Source organism: Aplidium turbinatum, chromosome 12 (assembly GCF_918807975.1).
Source record: "Aplidium turbinatum chromosome 12, kaAplTurb1.1, whole genome shotgun sequence".
Classification (NCBI taxonomy): domain Eukaryota; kingdom Metazoa; phylum Chordata; class Ascidiacea; order Aplousobranchia; family Polyclinidae; genus Aplidium; species Aplidium turbinatum.
Window position 1 is genome coordinate 15,680,164 of NC_137483.1, and position 17,107 is coordinate 15,697,270.

The 17,107-nt window shown below is 38.4% G+C and overlaps 1 protein-coding gene across 1 annotated transcript; it reads right to left on the reverse strand.

Annotated features, from left to right (window-relative positions):
- Positions 1–6,803: 6,803 nt before the first annotated feature.
- On the reverse strand, positions 6,804–16,639 carry LOC145780801 (omega-amidase NIT2-like). Its single transcript, XM_082592442.1, has 8 exons — positions 16,575–16,639; positions 16,223–16,341; positions 15,596–15,716; positions 12,235–12,417; positions 11,646–11,799; positions 11,234–11,332; positions 10,932–10,987; positions 6,804–9,112 (listed from the first exon to the last, which is right to left on the reverse strand). Exons 1-8 carry the CDS (start codon positions 16,576–16,578, stop codon positions 8,943–8,945), a joined length of 906 nt encoding a protein of 301 aa, XP_082448568.1. The 5' UTR covers positions 16,579–16,639; the 3' UTR covers positions 6,804–8,942.
- Between the last annotated feature and the right edge of the window lie 468 nt (positions 16,640–17,107).

Genomic DNA, 17,107 nt, shown 5'->3' on the forward strand with positions numbered 1-17,107 from the left:
TCTGAGTTATTCTTTCAGAATGATCGCCATGGCAACAAGTTCTTTAGCGCTCCTAGCGTAAATTTGTTTTTTGTGGAAAAAAACATGCGGCTGTTCAAAAGATGTACTGTATTTTCAAGACGAATGAATATTAGTTTCTCAACATAAAAAAAAAAAATCTTCTTTTTTAATTTATAAAACTCGGTTCAGTTCATTTTACTTTTATTATTTGTGGAGTCACCTGATTGATATTGAAATTATTTATTTTTCGATAAAAAAAAAGGTTGTTTAGAAGCTTTATCCTTTCAGTTATCCAATATCCATACTTGGTTTATTTGGTGCTTGCTAGCTGGACAAATTCTCCGTCTTTTATCCAAGTAATCTGTATCGTAGTGACAGTTTTGAGGTGTAAGGCGTTGCACCAGTCATCTCGATAGCCGCGGGCTAATTTTACAGAAATACACTGTTTGAAAAGAAGTTCAAGTGTGTGTTTCTTCGGTCATTATATACAGACGAACGGATTCGGGAACTTTATGTTAAAATTTTCCCACGAAGAGATTATGGTTTACCGCTGTGACCAATACTTACATTGCAGTTATGAACGCTCTTGGCCCATGTCGATTGATTACTTTTCTGGAGGCACCCTACTGTGTATTGTGCAAAGCTTACTGCTTGCAGTTAGAGCACTTTGGAAAGGTTGGCGGAAGTAGGCTACCACTTTTGGAGCTTAGGTTTCACAAATGGAAAACGTCACACTGAGGTATATATTTCCGTGGCCATACCCAGTGCACTGAGGAGACCGGAAAGCCGAAACGGTGTGCTACTGTTTGCATGTATGGACGCTCTTGGCTCATACCGATTGAGCCCTTTACTGGAGGTACCTTGCTGTGCATTGCGCAAAGCTCACTGCTTGCAATTTATGCACTTTTGCAAGGTCGGTGATAGTACAACTTTTGGAGCTTAGGTTCCACCATGGCCACCTAAAGACACGGCCTGATTTGTCACATTTTGCAGAAATTTCCAGGTTTTTCTAATTTTGAGCGAATGTTTTTATAAAATTTAGATTTTTACGCTTTCTTTATTCTTTTCCCCAGATGACACAATAGGTTTTAACATCTTCACATGTCGAAAAACAAAGACAATTTGATTTCGAAGATTTTTTTGCGTTTTTCAACTTACTTTTTCTCATTTGCTACTGCTTCCCCAAGCCAACAAACAAGTTTATGTCATTAGGAAACCGCAAAAAGTAAAAACATCTCAAAAAATGTCAGTCAAGCACTAGCAGTAGCTGTAATCAAAATCTGCAAAATGTGACAAATCAGGCCGCATCTCTAGGTGGCCATGGGTTCCACAAATGGGAAACGTCACACGGACCACGAAGGTATATATCTCCGTGGCCATACCCAGTGTAGCCTACCTACTGCACTAAGGAGGCCAAAACGGTGTAGAGTAGGCTACCACTGTCTGCAGTTACATTTACTTTTTTAGGCCTATATTGATGCAAATCCCGTCACCAGTTGCGTTGACAAGTGAGATTTAGAGGTTACTTTTAGATCCGAAACTTAGCCTATAATTTTTGTTTTATTGATATTTTCATCTTGAGGTTGCGTAGCCCATTTTATTTCTGTTGCTCGTAAATTATTTCACGCTGTGGAAGAGAGAGATGTGCTTTATTTGCCCTTCCAATAAGAGAAAATGGAGTAATTACAATAAGTTATAAAACACATCTATGAGCTAATGCAGAAAGGAGTTTATGTTATCAGCATCAAATAGCCTTGCATCAAAATATAGTTATAGCATCAAATAACTTTGCGGTTCTTAGTCGAGGTGCCGCTGAATAATTCGGTCACGTTTGTACGGCCTATTCATCATAGACCCAGATGGAGTTACACATTTATGTGTCGATAGGCCGCGTTGCTCTATCTGGCCAAATGCCAATGCTAACAAAAGTCAAATAGGCCATGTCAGTCCTGTAGGCTACCGTACTTCATAGGCCTATCACATCAATCTCAGCGATTACCACAACCGCAGCCAATATTGCAGGCCATGGGCTACAAGTCAGTTGCAACTTAAAGAACTGTCCTTGAAATAAGTTTCACTGTTAAAATAGACCTTTTACAGTAGAATCCACTCATATGGACTTTTTTTCTTTGGTCCCATGAAATCTTTACAATCGGTATAGGTTAGCCTACTGTATAAGATTCAATGACATATCACACAATTATAGACTGTGCAATTATACAAACCTTGTCCATTTCTCTTTCAAAATTTTCTCACAAGCTAGACCAGTGATGACATCATTCTGTTAGGCTATATGGCAATCAGTCAACAATGTTTAATGGTTATTTCTTCTTTGTTTGATCCTCTGAAGCAGGCTTTCAAGCCACCTTCATATTACTATATTATTTGCATCAAGCAAGTGTTGTTCATATGCAAGCATACCAAAAAACAGAAGCCATAGCTCATAACGCACCAATTGTAGCCTACAGTTAACAGTTTCCTTTAACATTTTCAATTGTAGTAAAAACAGAGAGAGACTGTTCACCAGGCATTTGGTAATAAAATTAGTTTGCGTTCTTCTGGTGACTATATGCTAGGTTAGGCTACCTCGTGATGTTAAAGATGATAACTAGCTTTTGTATTTCCGACGTTTCGTCAGTCAGCACGACTGACTTTATCAAGGTGGCTAAAACAGGTTAACACAACCTGTTCAGCAACGATGGCACAACACAAAAACATACTGATAAAATGAGTAAAGTAAAGCAGCAAGAATCAGAATTAAAACACGCAACGATACCTAGAGGTTAAACTAAAGCTAAACAACATTTAGTTTAACCTCTAGGTATCGTTGCGTGTTTTAATTCTGATTCTTGCTGCTTTACTTTACTCATTTTATCAGTATGTTTTTGTGTTGTGCCATCGTTGCTGAACAGGTTGTGTTAACCTGTTTTAGCCACCTTGATAAAGTCAGTCGTGCTGACTGACGAAACGTCGGAAATACAAAAGCTAGTTATCATCTTTAACATCACGAGGTAACCTAGCATATAGTCACCAGAAGAACGCAAACTAATTTTATTATTTTCAATTGTTTTAGATTTTCCACCACCGCAGTTTTAGATTTTCCACCGTTTTAGATTTTCCAAATTAAAAACGTTCGGGTTTGCGTATGATGGGATTTTGGACACTGATTTGAAAAATGTAATTTTTATTCCATTATGACGTCATTTAGATGTGGCACCGCGTGGTCGAAACTCGTGGGGGGCTAAAAATAGGGGATTTCCCGTAACTCGGTAACGGAACATGGTAGAGAGACGAAATTGGTGTCAAAATGCGCAGAAGGGCCGATTTCCTATACCTTCTTAAGAGACTTCATTGCCGTATCTTCCTCGCAAAACGAATTATATCGAAAAAACAATATTTTGCATGTACAAGGTGTTGCTATAGGTATAAGTTGATTTTTTTCTCCCTTCTTACAAACTGTTAGCGAATAATAGTACTCATGACGACAGAATGGTAGTATTCCAGAATACTTGCAGCTCAAAATTGCAAATTTACTGCTTTAAGTAGTATTCAGAAGGAAGGTAGTGTAAAATGGCTGCAGGAGGAATGAGAAATGTTTTGCCCTTGAATAAGGAAGTTATTGGGCATTTTGAATATCTGAGAGCCAAATTGACTAAAATTAATATAAAATTTGAAAAGAAACCCCCAGGATTTAAAGACGTAAATGAGCAGTTACTAGAAGACATCGTAGGCGTGTGGATTAAGTCTGGTCTGCCAATTTTGAGTAAGAACCGAATACAAACCAAATTAAAAGATCTGCTAGGAAAATGGAAATTATCTTTAAAGAGGGGAAAAAAGAAAACCAGCAGTCATGAGGAAGAATGGCTAAGTAAGTTATTCGATATTTGCAAATGTAAATGCAATCATGAGTAGGAACTGAAATTCCACAAAGGCAAAGTTCTGTGCGCATGTGCATTTGAAGATCGTATTCCAGCGATAGAGGTTGAATTTTTGTTAGATCAGAGAAGTGATAGAAAGATGATGATAGGATGGAGTCTGGATAATAAATTTTCAAAACGAGCGATGGAAAAAGCTAAAAGAATGAGGAAAGAAGTGGATACTAATTCACCCTCTGCTTCCGCCAGTAGAGCTGTTGCTGCAAATTTACCATGCATTACTGCTACAAAGCTAAGAAAACGAAAAATAATGGAAGTTGAGAGTGAGACCCTTTTGGCTAACTTGGAAAGTTCCGACGAAGACGAAACTGCTTCAACTTTTTTGCTAAAACCGATCACAGGTGGGAGCCAGTACGCAAAACTCAAGACTCTGAAAGTGAGTAATGAAAGTTGCATACTCGCAGACCGCCGAATGACAAGCATCCGTCAGCAATCCGATCAACTCTTGTGCTGTGGAGGTGCTGAAATCGCTGCTTCACCATCGACGATATTCCGTCAACGTGAAAAGGTTCGTATGATGGCATTGCAGAAAGTTGAAGCGCAGCTATGTGCATGCAAATTTTTGCAACTTTGCTACGATGGTCGTGTGGTTAACCGCTCGGATCGATATGTTTTCCTTGGCCAGTTTATTGATGAGAAGCGTGTCAAGGCGGAAGCATTGATCGCAGTTAAATCTTTTTCCTCCGGTACATCTGTCACAAGTGAGATTTTGTACAATACCATCACACAAGATGCTTGCGACAGTATTTTGCCTAATATTTACTCAGTGATGGCAGACACTACGGCGGTCAATACTGGTAAAAAGTCGGGCGTTAACAAACGTTTAAAAGATTTCTTTGATGAAAACATGGAACACTCCATCCACACTTTAGAATGCTTGTTTCATGTAAATGAAATTTACCTCACCCATGTAATATCATTGATTGAAGGAAGGACGAAAGGTCCGGCAATGATGCAAGACGGTGCCTTGCTCAACAAAATCAGAAGTATTGAAAAACCAACACTCAGCGATATCCTTTCACATGTGGCTGTCTCCAGAAAATGTAGCTTTGAGTCTTTTTTCTGAATCTCCACCGTTTCCTCTTGAAATTGTGAAAACCCCTACTTCGCTTCCAGAAACTGTTGATATTCGAAATCTGTTGAAGAGCCGAGCAGCGAGATTGAAGAACTTTTTCACGGTCCAAAGTCAATTTGCAACATGCGTCATGTGCGCCCATGTACCTCCGTCTTTCTGGAGGTCGATGGATAACAATAATCGTTCCACTGAGCGACGAATCGGAAAGCTCAAAAATGTTATAGGAGAGCGAATTAGTGATGAAAGCAACCGCCGTGCCGATTTGCGACTTCGTGCATTTTTGTGCAACATGGAATGATAGTGCTTATTATATAGTAGCGTTGTTTGCTGTTAAAGAGTTATTTTGTTATTGATTGAGTTTCGCTTTTAGCAGCATGATCGTTGCTTACTTCACAGTGTAGATTCTAACGATCTGTTTAAGCCTGATGCTGCGAGTTCATTGTCGTAATATCGAATTACACGAGCTTTCGGAACACAGTTCCCTAGTCATGTGCTATGACGAATGTCTGTCATGACTATTTTGCAGTCATGACTATGACTGTCGTCAGAGCACATGACTAGGGAACTGTGTTCCGAAAGCTCGTGTAATTCGATACTACCACAATGAACTCGCAGCACCAAGCTCAGCTTTGCATTACGGTACGTATACAATTGCAAGTTTGCTACACAATAGTTACCTCGAGACCATTAAAGAAGATGTTGCGACGTGCCACATTTTAAACTTATTGTTCTGCTTTGGTATCATGTACGTTATAGCGTCCGCGTTTTGTCGCTTCTACCTTTTTCTAGACCTCTGCTATGTTTTTCATATATTGTTTTTCTTTCGTTGCGATGGTCAGAAATAAAAACAAACTGAACTGAAAGAAATATTACGAAAAAGTACTTATTTAGAAACAAAACAAGTAGGATGCAGTGCATTAGTTGTAAAAAACGTTTTTTCGATATAATTCGTTTTGCGAGGAAGATACGGCAATGAAGTCTCTTAAGAAGGTATAGGAAATCGGCCCTTCTGCGCATTTTGACACCAATTTCGTCTCTCTATCATGTTCCGTTACCGAGTTACGGGAACCCCCCTATTTTTAGCCCCCCACGAGTTTCGACCACGCGGTGCCACATCTAAATGACGTCATATTGGAATAAAAATTACATTTTTCAAATCAGTGTCCAAAATCCCATCATACGCAAACCCGAACGTTTTTAATTTCGAAAGTGTGGAAAAAATGAAACACCCTATTGTACATTTCCTCCTGTGTCGGTTTCAGGTCATAGCCTATTTCTTTCAAAAGTTTAGTCTTTCTCACATTGACACAACGTCTGCAAACATGCGTCAGAATACACCTGGCAGTAAATTCTCTCCCTATACCGAAAGAACTATTTCAGCTTCACTGAATCGCAGTCGATGATCACATAATATTCACTTGCTGTTGTTTCTCTGGGCAAGAAACTTAACGATAATTGCCTCCACCTAGTGATCGATTTCGAGTAATGGGTAGTACCAAATTTAAGTCATAAGTAGAGTAGACAACCGGAAACAGACATTGCCGTCGGCTGCAGCGTGGATCAGGTGTACGTCGGAAGGCGTACACCGATGCATAGCGCTCAAGTCCGCTTTCCCTCAATGCAGGATAAATACATGAAAAACAAAAAAACAAAAACAAACTTGTTGCGCAACGCTAAAACCAAACAAAGTGCGCCACCCGTCATCAAACCAACATTACGTTATTGCAACGAGGCTTTGAACTCTATGATCGGTGCCTTAAACGGGACCTTATCCTCATGCACACAAAATGGGATCCCACAGATTGTCACTTTATTTGAATCACAGCAGATGATGGACACTTTTTTAAAAACAAAATAAACTATTGGTAAGTTTGTTGCGGTATCGTGCGTCAACTAAGCGTTGAAAGTTACTTTATGACCCTTGCAAAAATAACTCTAGGCCTACTCATCGCGTCAAAATACTGAAGCGATGATTGTTAAATATACCAATGCAACAATTGTACGTATTTAGAACGCTTCAAAAATGCAAAACACCAACCGATTCTAGAATCTGGAGACAACAAAGGTTCTCGACTTAAACTTCGTCACTTTCAGTTCATTATTTAAGTTGAAATAGCTTCTTTCAAGTTGCCATGTAATGCTCAAACTTTGTTCGATTGGAAGCCACAAATGACGTAAAAATGTGAAGACATTTAAAAGGGGATAACTGTACTCAAAGTCGCCTAAAATCATACACAATTAAGCTTACACGCTACTGTACAGTAGATTGTTTTGAAAAACCCACACAAGTGTATTTTCGACACGAGTTTCACCAATGTGGTTGTTTCATATCACATTGATTTTATGGCACCGACAAAAACAAATGGATACCATACAAACTTCATGAATGAAAGCATTACAGAAATTCATGCATTACGGTAATATTTTGTAATCCAGTTAAAGCACCATTGGTAGATTTTACATTAGCTGTGCGCTTTATAACATGTCGTGAAGCACGTAATAGTTGTTCTAATTGTATTGGTAGTTAGACGGTGTACTGCACAGTGGCGTATCATGGTTGATTTTTCTAGGCATGCAATGGAGAGAGGGTCATAGCCAGTGTAGGGTCTGGTGGGGCATGCCTCCCCAGGAAATTTTTGCAAATTTGCCTTAGGTTTTATAGCTTTTCTTGCAACCTGAGCCTTACTTACAATACTTAGCTGATAATCACACATAGCCCAGTATTACTTTCTCACTAGTAAGTTACAATATTGCTTAGAAAATTACTCAACAGCTGAATAATAACATAGAATCACAGATTGCCTCTTAACACTTGAATTTTAGTATTAGTTTATCAGTAAATGAGATGAGCTGGCAGTTAACCATTTCTACCTAGTTAATGCCACCTTTATCTGCTTTTTTTTTTTATCTATAACCTAATACTGAAATAGACTAAAAAATTCATTGTCTAAATCTAAAAGAACAAACACGTTACTAGTGTCAGTGATAACTTACAACTTTCATAATGGGAATATCCCCAGATAGTGATTTTTGTTTTGAATCCAATTTCAAATCTGCATGCCTTGGTCCCATTTGCGCCACAGTGTGGTAAAAAGCGGCGAATAGGCAAATTGTATTAACGCATGCTGAGCTCTCCTCAGCATGCAGGGTTGCCAAGGTCAGCAGAGTTTCCAAATTTTGAAAATGAACAGTTGTTTCGAACATAAAGAGAACGAAGAGGTTCTGCTATTAACATTTTCAATTTCTACGCATAAATTCGTTGTTCCTGAAAGATTTTTGATTTAATCAGAATTGTAACGCATGCAGTACATGCCTTGTATACATGGAGAATACGCCACTGACTGCACATTGCCTAAAGAATTCAATCTTCTGAATTCGAGAAATGATCTCACAATTAAACGAAGATAAATTTATCAAAAAACATGATCCAAGAAATCAAGAAAAATTTAAACAACTTCATACAGCACAAAACTATTTAAAAACTGTACACAGAATACATTTCCGAGAGTGTCGAGTCTTGGACAATTCAAAATAAACATCTTGCTCAAACAACTTAAACAAAGATGCAATGCAATTTCAAGCAGTGTAGCCGAAGAATGTTTACTTTTCTTGTGACGACCTTAGATGATGTGGTCTTTTTTCTCTTCATATCACAAAATCTCTTGACCATGGCAAGAAAAGCGACTTCACCATGTTCGATTATGTACAGTATATCTGTGAACTTACCACACATTTCAAAAAAGCTATTCATTAATAAGAACTAATCACGTCACTGCACAATACAGTGTGCTTTATTGCAGTGATTATATTAAAGGCTAACCACAGAACAAAAAATGTTTTTGAGACTGTGCTTGAGCTGAAGTACTTTTTAAAGCAAAGGGCAGTATTAAGTCAATTTTAAATTACAAAGCAATAAAAAATAAATTAACAATTCAATCGATATGCTGGTTAACATCAATATTATAACCAGATAAATTAGTTGTTTTCTTCCCAGGGTCTGTCTCCTCCTTCTCTCTTTTGGGTGCAGCTCTGGAGTAAACGTCAAGTCTTCTCTGCGCGCTCAAAGGGATGTTTTGCCTGATTCCCGACATAGTGTTGACATCTGATGTAAGACAAAGAGGGTGAGGATTTTACGAATAATAATAAATGTCACGTTTGAATTTTAGAAGCCGTTTGAAATTAAAAAGTAAGTACAATGAGGGTCATAACCTAGGCAAAGAAAATTAGGATATAATCGGGATATGACTTTAACCAACGCCATTTTATTCCTCTAAGTGGCGTTGCTTTAACAGTGCGAGTACACTAATTTTAAAATTTTTTACCTTTGAAAAAGTGCTATTTTTCAAAGGCCCATACATGAAATTATTTCCAAAATTGTGCTATCCCCTAGATCAGTGTTCTTCAACGGGGGCGATATCGCCCCCCGGGGGGCGATTTTGGCCATTGCGGGGGCGATTTGTACAATTTTTGAAATTGGGGGGCGATTTTACTGTTTAGGGGGGCGATTTTACTGTAACGAAGAAGCTCGAGCAATTTTTTTTGCACATGGATGGGAAGATTTCTGGATCAAGTGCAATGATCGATTTCCGGAACTATGGGCAAAAGTGAAGTTGTATTTATTGGCTTTTCGTTCGACATACATTGTTGAACAAGGTTTTAGTGAAGTATTGCACATGAGAAATAAATACCGAAACCAACTTGACATGAACAAGACTGGAGGAAATGCAATTCGACTTAAGCTGACTGGCTTGCACCCAGCTATTACTAGTCTTGCAAATAAGCACCAGGCGCAAGGGTCGCATTAATTAGCTTCCACGAGCTGTTGTATTTCAATAAAATGTGCTTGCTTTTGCTTATTTATATTGTTGGGATATTTGAAGTTTTGTATGTAAATTTTTAGCGACATGAACTTTTGTACAACGGCAATCGTTTCGCAGTCCTCGAACTTAACTTTTCCACCCGGCAACCAGTATGGCCGAACGGCAAGCGATTCCGGCGGCCAGCAACAAAAACGTCTATGATTGACGTAAGTTTTCTGCTTCAGCGCTTCGCGTTAACGAGCTGAATCTCCGATGGTAATAAGAAAACGAGTTTTGCTTTCGCAATACGCATACAAAGCCCTCGATAGTTACTTGTATCCTTCTCGAGTTACCTGCGGCCGAGCAGAGCTTACTTTCGGTGGCCGTTTCTGAACCCTTCGGCGGCCACGGCCGCCGTAAATTTTGAGGCCTCGTTTGAGGGGGCGATTTGGACCCGCACTTTCAACAAAGGGGCGATTTTGTAAAAAAGGTTGAAGACCACTGCCCTAGATGACTTGGATGACAAAGCACTGTATTAGTTCTGTTCGTCTACCATGGGATAATGCAACGGAGGACTACTAAACTTGATAAAACCGGAGCTACTAAACTTGTTACCAGCTCAAACGTCGCGCAATATGCGTAAACAATCTCCAATCGAATAGTTGTAATACTTTTTGCTACTCTTGTATTTTTCTTAGAAGTTTCAGCAAGTGCTGTGGCATTGTCCACATTCGAAGCGGGTAGAACAAAATGGGTTTGTGATTGCCCTATAACAAAGTAGGCTATGTGGAAGAAGATGGTAGTTTAAAATCACGTCGTTTGCAAGCTCTCCTAGGGCTGAAAGTGAAAAGTCCGATGCGTGACCGGCAGGTGCGGCCTCAACGGTAACATGTAAATTGTAAAACCTGCCACCGGTGGTGATGGAGAATTCCGACGATTTAATTTTGTCTATTTTGGCCCTTTACCTCTTGTACTGTACAGAATGACGACAGTGTGCGTGGCGCCTACTGTGTCGAGCTGCGGCGAATATTTTAAAGCAGACTTGATGAAGCCACAGCTCGCTATTTAATTTTTTCTGCTCCCCAGCCTTGTAGATAGTACATTACTACAATAGAAACTGACCTATGTCTGTGTAGATAACACTTTCGTTGTGGTCTGTCGTCGCTAAAACATCTCCCCTGGAATTCAAATGCCGAATTTCAAAAAGGTATAAAAGTAAAATTGCACAAAGCTTTAACTAAAAAGTCACAAGCAAACACAAGCAAGCCAGAGGCAACAACAAATGTCAGACGATTCTGGCCACAAATCTTGCACAGAGCAAACCAAAGCAAAAGTAGCAAAATTAAAAAAGCATTGAAAGCGTATTTTTGAAAAAGGTAAACAAAAGCGCTCTGAATTCTATCATACGTGGAAGGATTTCTCACCAAGGCCCGATCACAGACGTGTGCCCCCAAGCATGGTAGGAAGCCGATTCATCTCTCGCTGGTGATATTGCGGCCACGTAAAGTTGGTTGTCCAATGCCCTGAAGGGAAACGTTAGATCACGACTTCGGAACTCTTTTAAGCTTTTTTTTAAAAACATTTATGGTTCTCATAACAACTACTATTGACCTTCACTTGGATAAGCAGAGAGACAAAACTTCGTGTTCCAAAGAGAAAACTGGCGAGCAGAAAAACCAGCTAAATTCTATCTACGGTGTATAACTGTATAAGTGACATCAGTTGGTCACCAAGATTTTAGTTCAGTGTCAATTTCAACTGTGAGTAAACCCGCGGTGAAACAAGAGTAAGACAATTAAATTTCTAGAATCTACAGTAGATGAAAAACTAGCAAACCTTGCTTTCTGTAACAGCTCCCAGTGAGCAGGGCCAGTCGTCATGTTGAAAGCACCAGGATAGAGCAGAAGGTGGCAGCCTTTGTCAGCGTAGATTTGTGCCAGGTCGGGAAATCTAATGTCATAACAAATCCCAAGACCAACCATATACGAACCTATGAAAGATGTGAAAAATGCAGCTGGGACATTGTCAATTTGAATATTGTGGATTTGAAATCTTCTTTCAACCGGTGTATTTCCAAACAATGGGACTAAGCGGGTAAAATGACTATGCATGTCCATTGTTCAATGTATCGAGAAATGTTTCTATTTTACTATGGAATATGGATGCATGCATCGTACATATTAGTGGTTCCAAACCTTTTCAAAAAATACCAATTTAAAGTACCGCTTTTAAGAATGGCCAGAGTAAACATTTATCAAATTGACTCTTAAATCTATGAATTATAGTATTTTTACTATAATCTATGCATGCTATAACCTTTTAATAATGTCCACCGAACCCTATGGGAGGTGTTGCATGAACTTCCAGTATATCATCAAAATGCTAATAAAATGACGCACTATCAAAACATGAAGGTTCTACAAACCTGCGTGAAAAGTGGCAAAATTATTTCCAGATTTTAGGACCTCGGATTCTTGGAATCGTATCTTGCCGGGAATGTCAATGTCAAACAGATGCATCTTTCGATATTTAGCGATCATGTCTCCACTTGGTGAAAATACAGAGCAAGTGTTGAAAATCTTCCCATCGTCACACTCTGGTATCGAACCTGAAACATGCAAACACAAAAAAAACTAACTATTTTTGAAAATTAAAGCAGGGAAGTTAAATCCGTTAATTTGATCCTTTGCTACATAACAAGCAGGCGCAGTTTTTTGTTTATCGTCAGCAAAATTTCTCTATTAAACAGGGCTGTGGAGTAGGGCAGGTCGGTTTTATACTTTTTTTGGAATATTAAAGTGAATAATCTACCGGTAGTTAGATTTAGCTGAAAAACTCACTTCTGTGAAATATCAGCCATACCGGATGAGAAACGGCTTGCGGAAATTGATTTGAATTTTTTTCGATTTTTGAAAGAAAATTGCACTATCGCTAGATGGCGCAAAACCAACTTCGAAAATGGCTGCTTATTTTTCGTTTAAACTGCTTTGACTCAATCCTTCGGGAACTCAAAATGAAAACTTTTATGTTCAGGCGTACTCTTCGAAGTAAAAAATTAATAAAAATGAAACAAATATTCAGTATACGCGAACTACAGTGAGTGAAAGTTGGCTTCCGAAACCAGTTTACGCATCTCTCCACACTTTGCGAATGTGAAGGTACATCAGAAATGTTCAGTTTCCGATCGTTGTCAACGAATGATTGAAGGTACTAATTTGAAACTTTCTTTGTCAGTGGTGGGTTTGGGCTTTCAAGATCGCTGATATCCACTAACTCTTGCCACTCGTTTGCATTCCAGTTGACTAATGGAATCTTTTTTGCTGCCCTGTGCTCGCTAGAAAAATACAAAAATAAGTTAGCGACTGCTAAAATTTTTACTATCGACGCCAAGAAAAAAACAGTTCAGATTTTGCTGCTGTCTGTAATTTTTCTCCGATAACTTTGGTTTTTGCTTTGGCTCGATCCAGTTTGGACTTATTCATAATAATGTGACGGAGATCAATTTACGGTCTCAAAAGATGTTTTATGTCATGTAATAATGCATTGCCAAGCGATGATACAGTCACTCCTCACAAGCTCTAAACGGAAAAAAGGAAATTTTACGGTGCTGTATTCGCAGGCCGGCACTCTTGCTTGTCCTAAAATAAAACACGATAACATCAACAAAAAAAAGTAACTTACGGTAATCATAAATCTGTGATACAAATCAAATGTTACCGGCCTAAATTATAAACATTCAAACATCAGAGATTTATGGCAAACAAAGGTAAAATAGTTTCGGTATATAAATTTTTAGGTTACTTATACTCTTTGTGCACTGAGCTTATTAAATAACATCAATATGATGCACGTGTTGATGTTTTCATTGTGGTACCAATTCATATGCAGCCAATCACTTTCAATCGACTAAATAAATCGTGCTTACCTTGTCTGACGCCGAACTTGACGTGCTTGAGCTACTTATCCATTCGGCCTCGGGTAATTCTGATGGTCCAGGTATGTCGCCTTCCTCCTCGTGGAAGTCATGGGGAGGTTTTTGTAGCCATTTTTCAATATTTTGTGCTTATGAAACTGCTGATCGATCAACCAATAACATTTGAAAGATACCTTTAGGACCAATTTTTAGCGTTTGATGATTGATCGATCAGATAAGCTCTTTCTTCCAATGGAATTTTGGCATTTGCAGAGAATACACAGAGAATGTGCTCTTTCTTGCAATCCAAGAGCTTGCAGTTGACACGAGTATCCCTGCATGCCACAACTTCCAGCGAACAAATACATGCCCAGATTAGCTTTTGCTTGGCCTTTCGCGTGTATGCAGTTTATATTCTTAACCAATTTCAATAAATCTTTAATTTTTCTGTTGGTGGCTTTGTCAGAAATCAAACGTAGGCGATGATTTAGCTTACTGCCTGCCAGATACTAATTAAATCCTCGCTGATGCGCAAAACATTATCCCAAATATTTCTTTTAATTTTAGCATTGTTAAGGTGGTAATAATATTGAATTAGTTGTTTATAAGTGCTAGGTTCCGTTTTGAATACTGAAAAGTTTGGGTGTTCATCAGGACAATTATCGTTTCTAGCACTAGTTGCTACGTTCATCTGATGAAATTGAAAGTAAAATTAACAACAAACAAGATGGTTTATTGCTTCACTGACGTTTCGCGCACCATGACAATGCGCATCCTCAGAGCGAACAACATACAAAATAAAATTTCACCAGGTTATATACTGCAGTGCGATTGAAGGCAAGAAAAAATAAAACACACAATATTTTAAAAATTGGCCAATGATGTGTGAGCGGTTACTTGCCACGTTAAATTACGTAAAAACTTCCAACAATAAAAATAAAAATTCGAAGCGGTGACGACCAACAGTAAAAGTGCGATTGAAGGCAAGAGAAATAGAACACAATGTTTTAAAGATTGGCTAATAATTCCGTTTTGGCAAGCTCGCAAGGGCCTCCTCCATGATGCTGTTCACTTTGTCGTGTTAAACGCGGATTTTCTTTTGGCATGTTTCAATAAGAGTTTGTAAACAAGAAAGTTTATCACATACTAGCTGAAATTAAATAAGATTTAAAAAAAGCTTTGTTTAGATCAACTGGCTTTTCAAATCATTTCGCAAAACGATCTATTATATTCATAAGAAGCACATCTCCAATGCTGTAATGATAAGCTGATTAGGCTACTCAATCTAATGAATAGCCTAAGTATCTAGAGACGCGTCAGGCTTATAACAAGCACTAGGCCTACAGTCTATCACTGAATTAAGTGCTTAATTTCAATTCGAGCTAAACAATAACTTTTTCACTGTTCAGGTCTCCTATTCTTATAAAATTCTGCCAACTTACTGTGATTAGGTAGGCCTACATCGTCTATAAAGTATGGAGAAAGTCATCGCGCGTTTGCGGCTGTTATGACGACTTCCGCTAACGGCGCTACATATTAGCTCTTTTCAATAAAAACGCGGGGAGCAACTTTTAAGAATTTAATCGTATTTCCGCAAGCGATCGTTGCACTTTACTTATTTCTTTTTACTTGCGAAAGATGTTTTTCACTTATTGGCAACTACCGGTACTTTATTCCATATCAAATTTTAAAATCGACCTGCCCTACCGTGGAGTCGGAGCCGTGGAGTAAAGAGGGGTTTTGGCGTGTACGGAGACGGCTAGTGACAAATCGAGAAGTCAGAATCGTATATTTTTCGCCCGACTTCACAGCCCTGGTATTTAATTCAATGGGCTAATGAGATCAATTTGTTACGTTAATCCTTTGTTTGTACCTCCAACGACATAGACTTCGCATTCCTTTGCAACTTGAGCGAGTGATTTGGTCGTAGGCCCGGGAATTGATTCGGAATATTCTTTGAAATATTGCGTTCCGTACGGGGCATTGAAGCACTCCTGAAAATAACATTGTTAAGATGTTAACTGTCAATGATAACAATCTAACATTAACATTGTTGGTCTTCGGCCTTTTGACAGACTAGTTGCAATTCTCTCTTCCACATCTGTTCTCCTTTTTATTCTACTACAAATGACACTTAATGCATTCCTAACAAACAACAATTAGAAATAATAATAATCTTGTTTTTAATTGCGCCGATTACGATATCATACAGTACACTGCGATCACAAATGCGATACAACAGACCACAGAAAGTAGCGAAGTGACATATAGTCTTCGAATCAGCTGCTCCCCTTATTTTTGGCTTGCCATTTGTCTTTGCCGAGACACAGCCGCGGGCTCTGGAGCGGTGTCGAACCCACGTCCTTTCGACTTACAGGATGAAGAATGATTAATGCCATGCAAAGCAGACAATTCAGTTGTCATTTCCAAAACTACTTAATTGTTTTCATTGAACAACATTAATAATGTGAATCAGTAGTTTGATCAAATACATACTCACAGGCAATGCTATGAGCTTGGCCCCTTCCTGAGCTGCCTCACGAATTAGCTGACAAGCTTTGGCAATATTTTCCATTTTATTGATGCCTACAGCCATTTGGATTAAACCCAGTCGCAAAGCTGAAATATTGTATCTCGATCAATAAGTTGGCAAGTGATAGTCGAAATAAATATGTACTGCTGTCTCATATTATATTATTATTAACACAACAAATAATGTACCCAGTATATTATTTAGTGAATGGTATGAAAAACACACTTTTATAATTTCAAAATTTTTGGAATGCTAACAAAAATTAAATTAAACAAAACATATCCGCATGTGAAATTGTGTATATGGTAGTGGTACATACCCATGTTTTGATGATTCTTCTTTTAAACAGTTTTCAGATACAATACTTATGACAATCAGAACAATCTGCACAAATTAACAAACTTGTAGTTAACTTGACCTATAGTCGAAAAAACTTCCACATAGTTTGTATATATATAATAATTCAAAGATCTACATTGGTTTTGTCGCAACTCACTGTGAATGAAAGATTAGATTGCATTATTTTCTTGTGGTGAAAATAAGGTACCCGGACATTTTGCCGAAAGACATTTTGCTGAAACCCATTTTGCCGAAAGACATTTTGCCGAATGGACATTTTGCCGAAACTCATTTTGCCGAAAGGACTAATTGCCGAAAGGACTAAATGCCGAATGGACAAATTGCCGAAATTATACAAATGCATTTTATGTATTATCATAACCTAATAACACATAAATGTCATTCACAAACAGATTTCACTCACAAATTATGTGCGACAGCACGTAAGTATCCAACAGAAGTGTTATATGTATAAGCGAACGTCTAATACTGATCTCCAAAACCTGTGGAGAC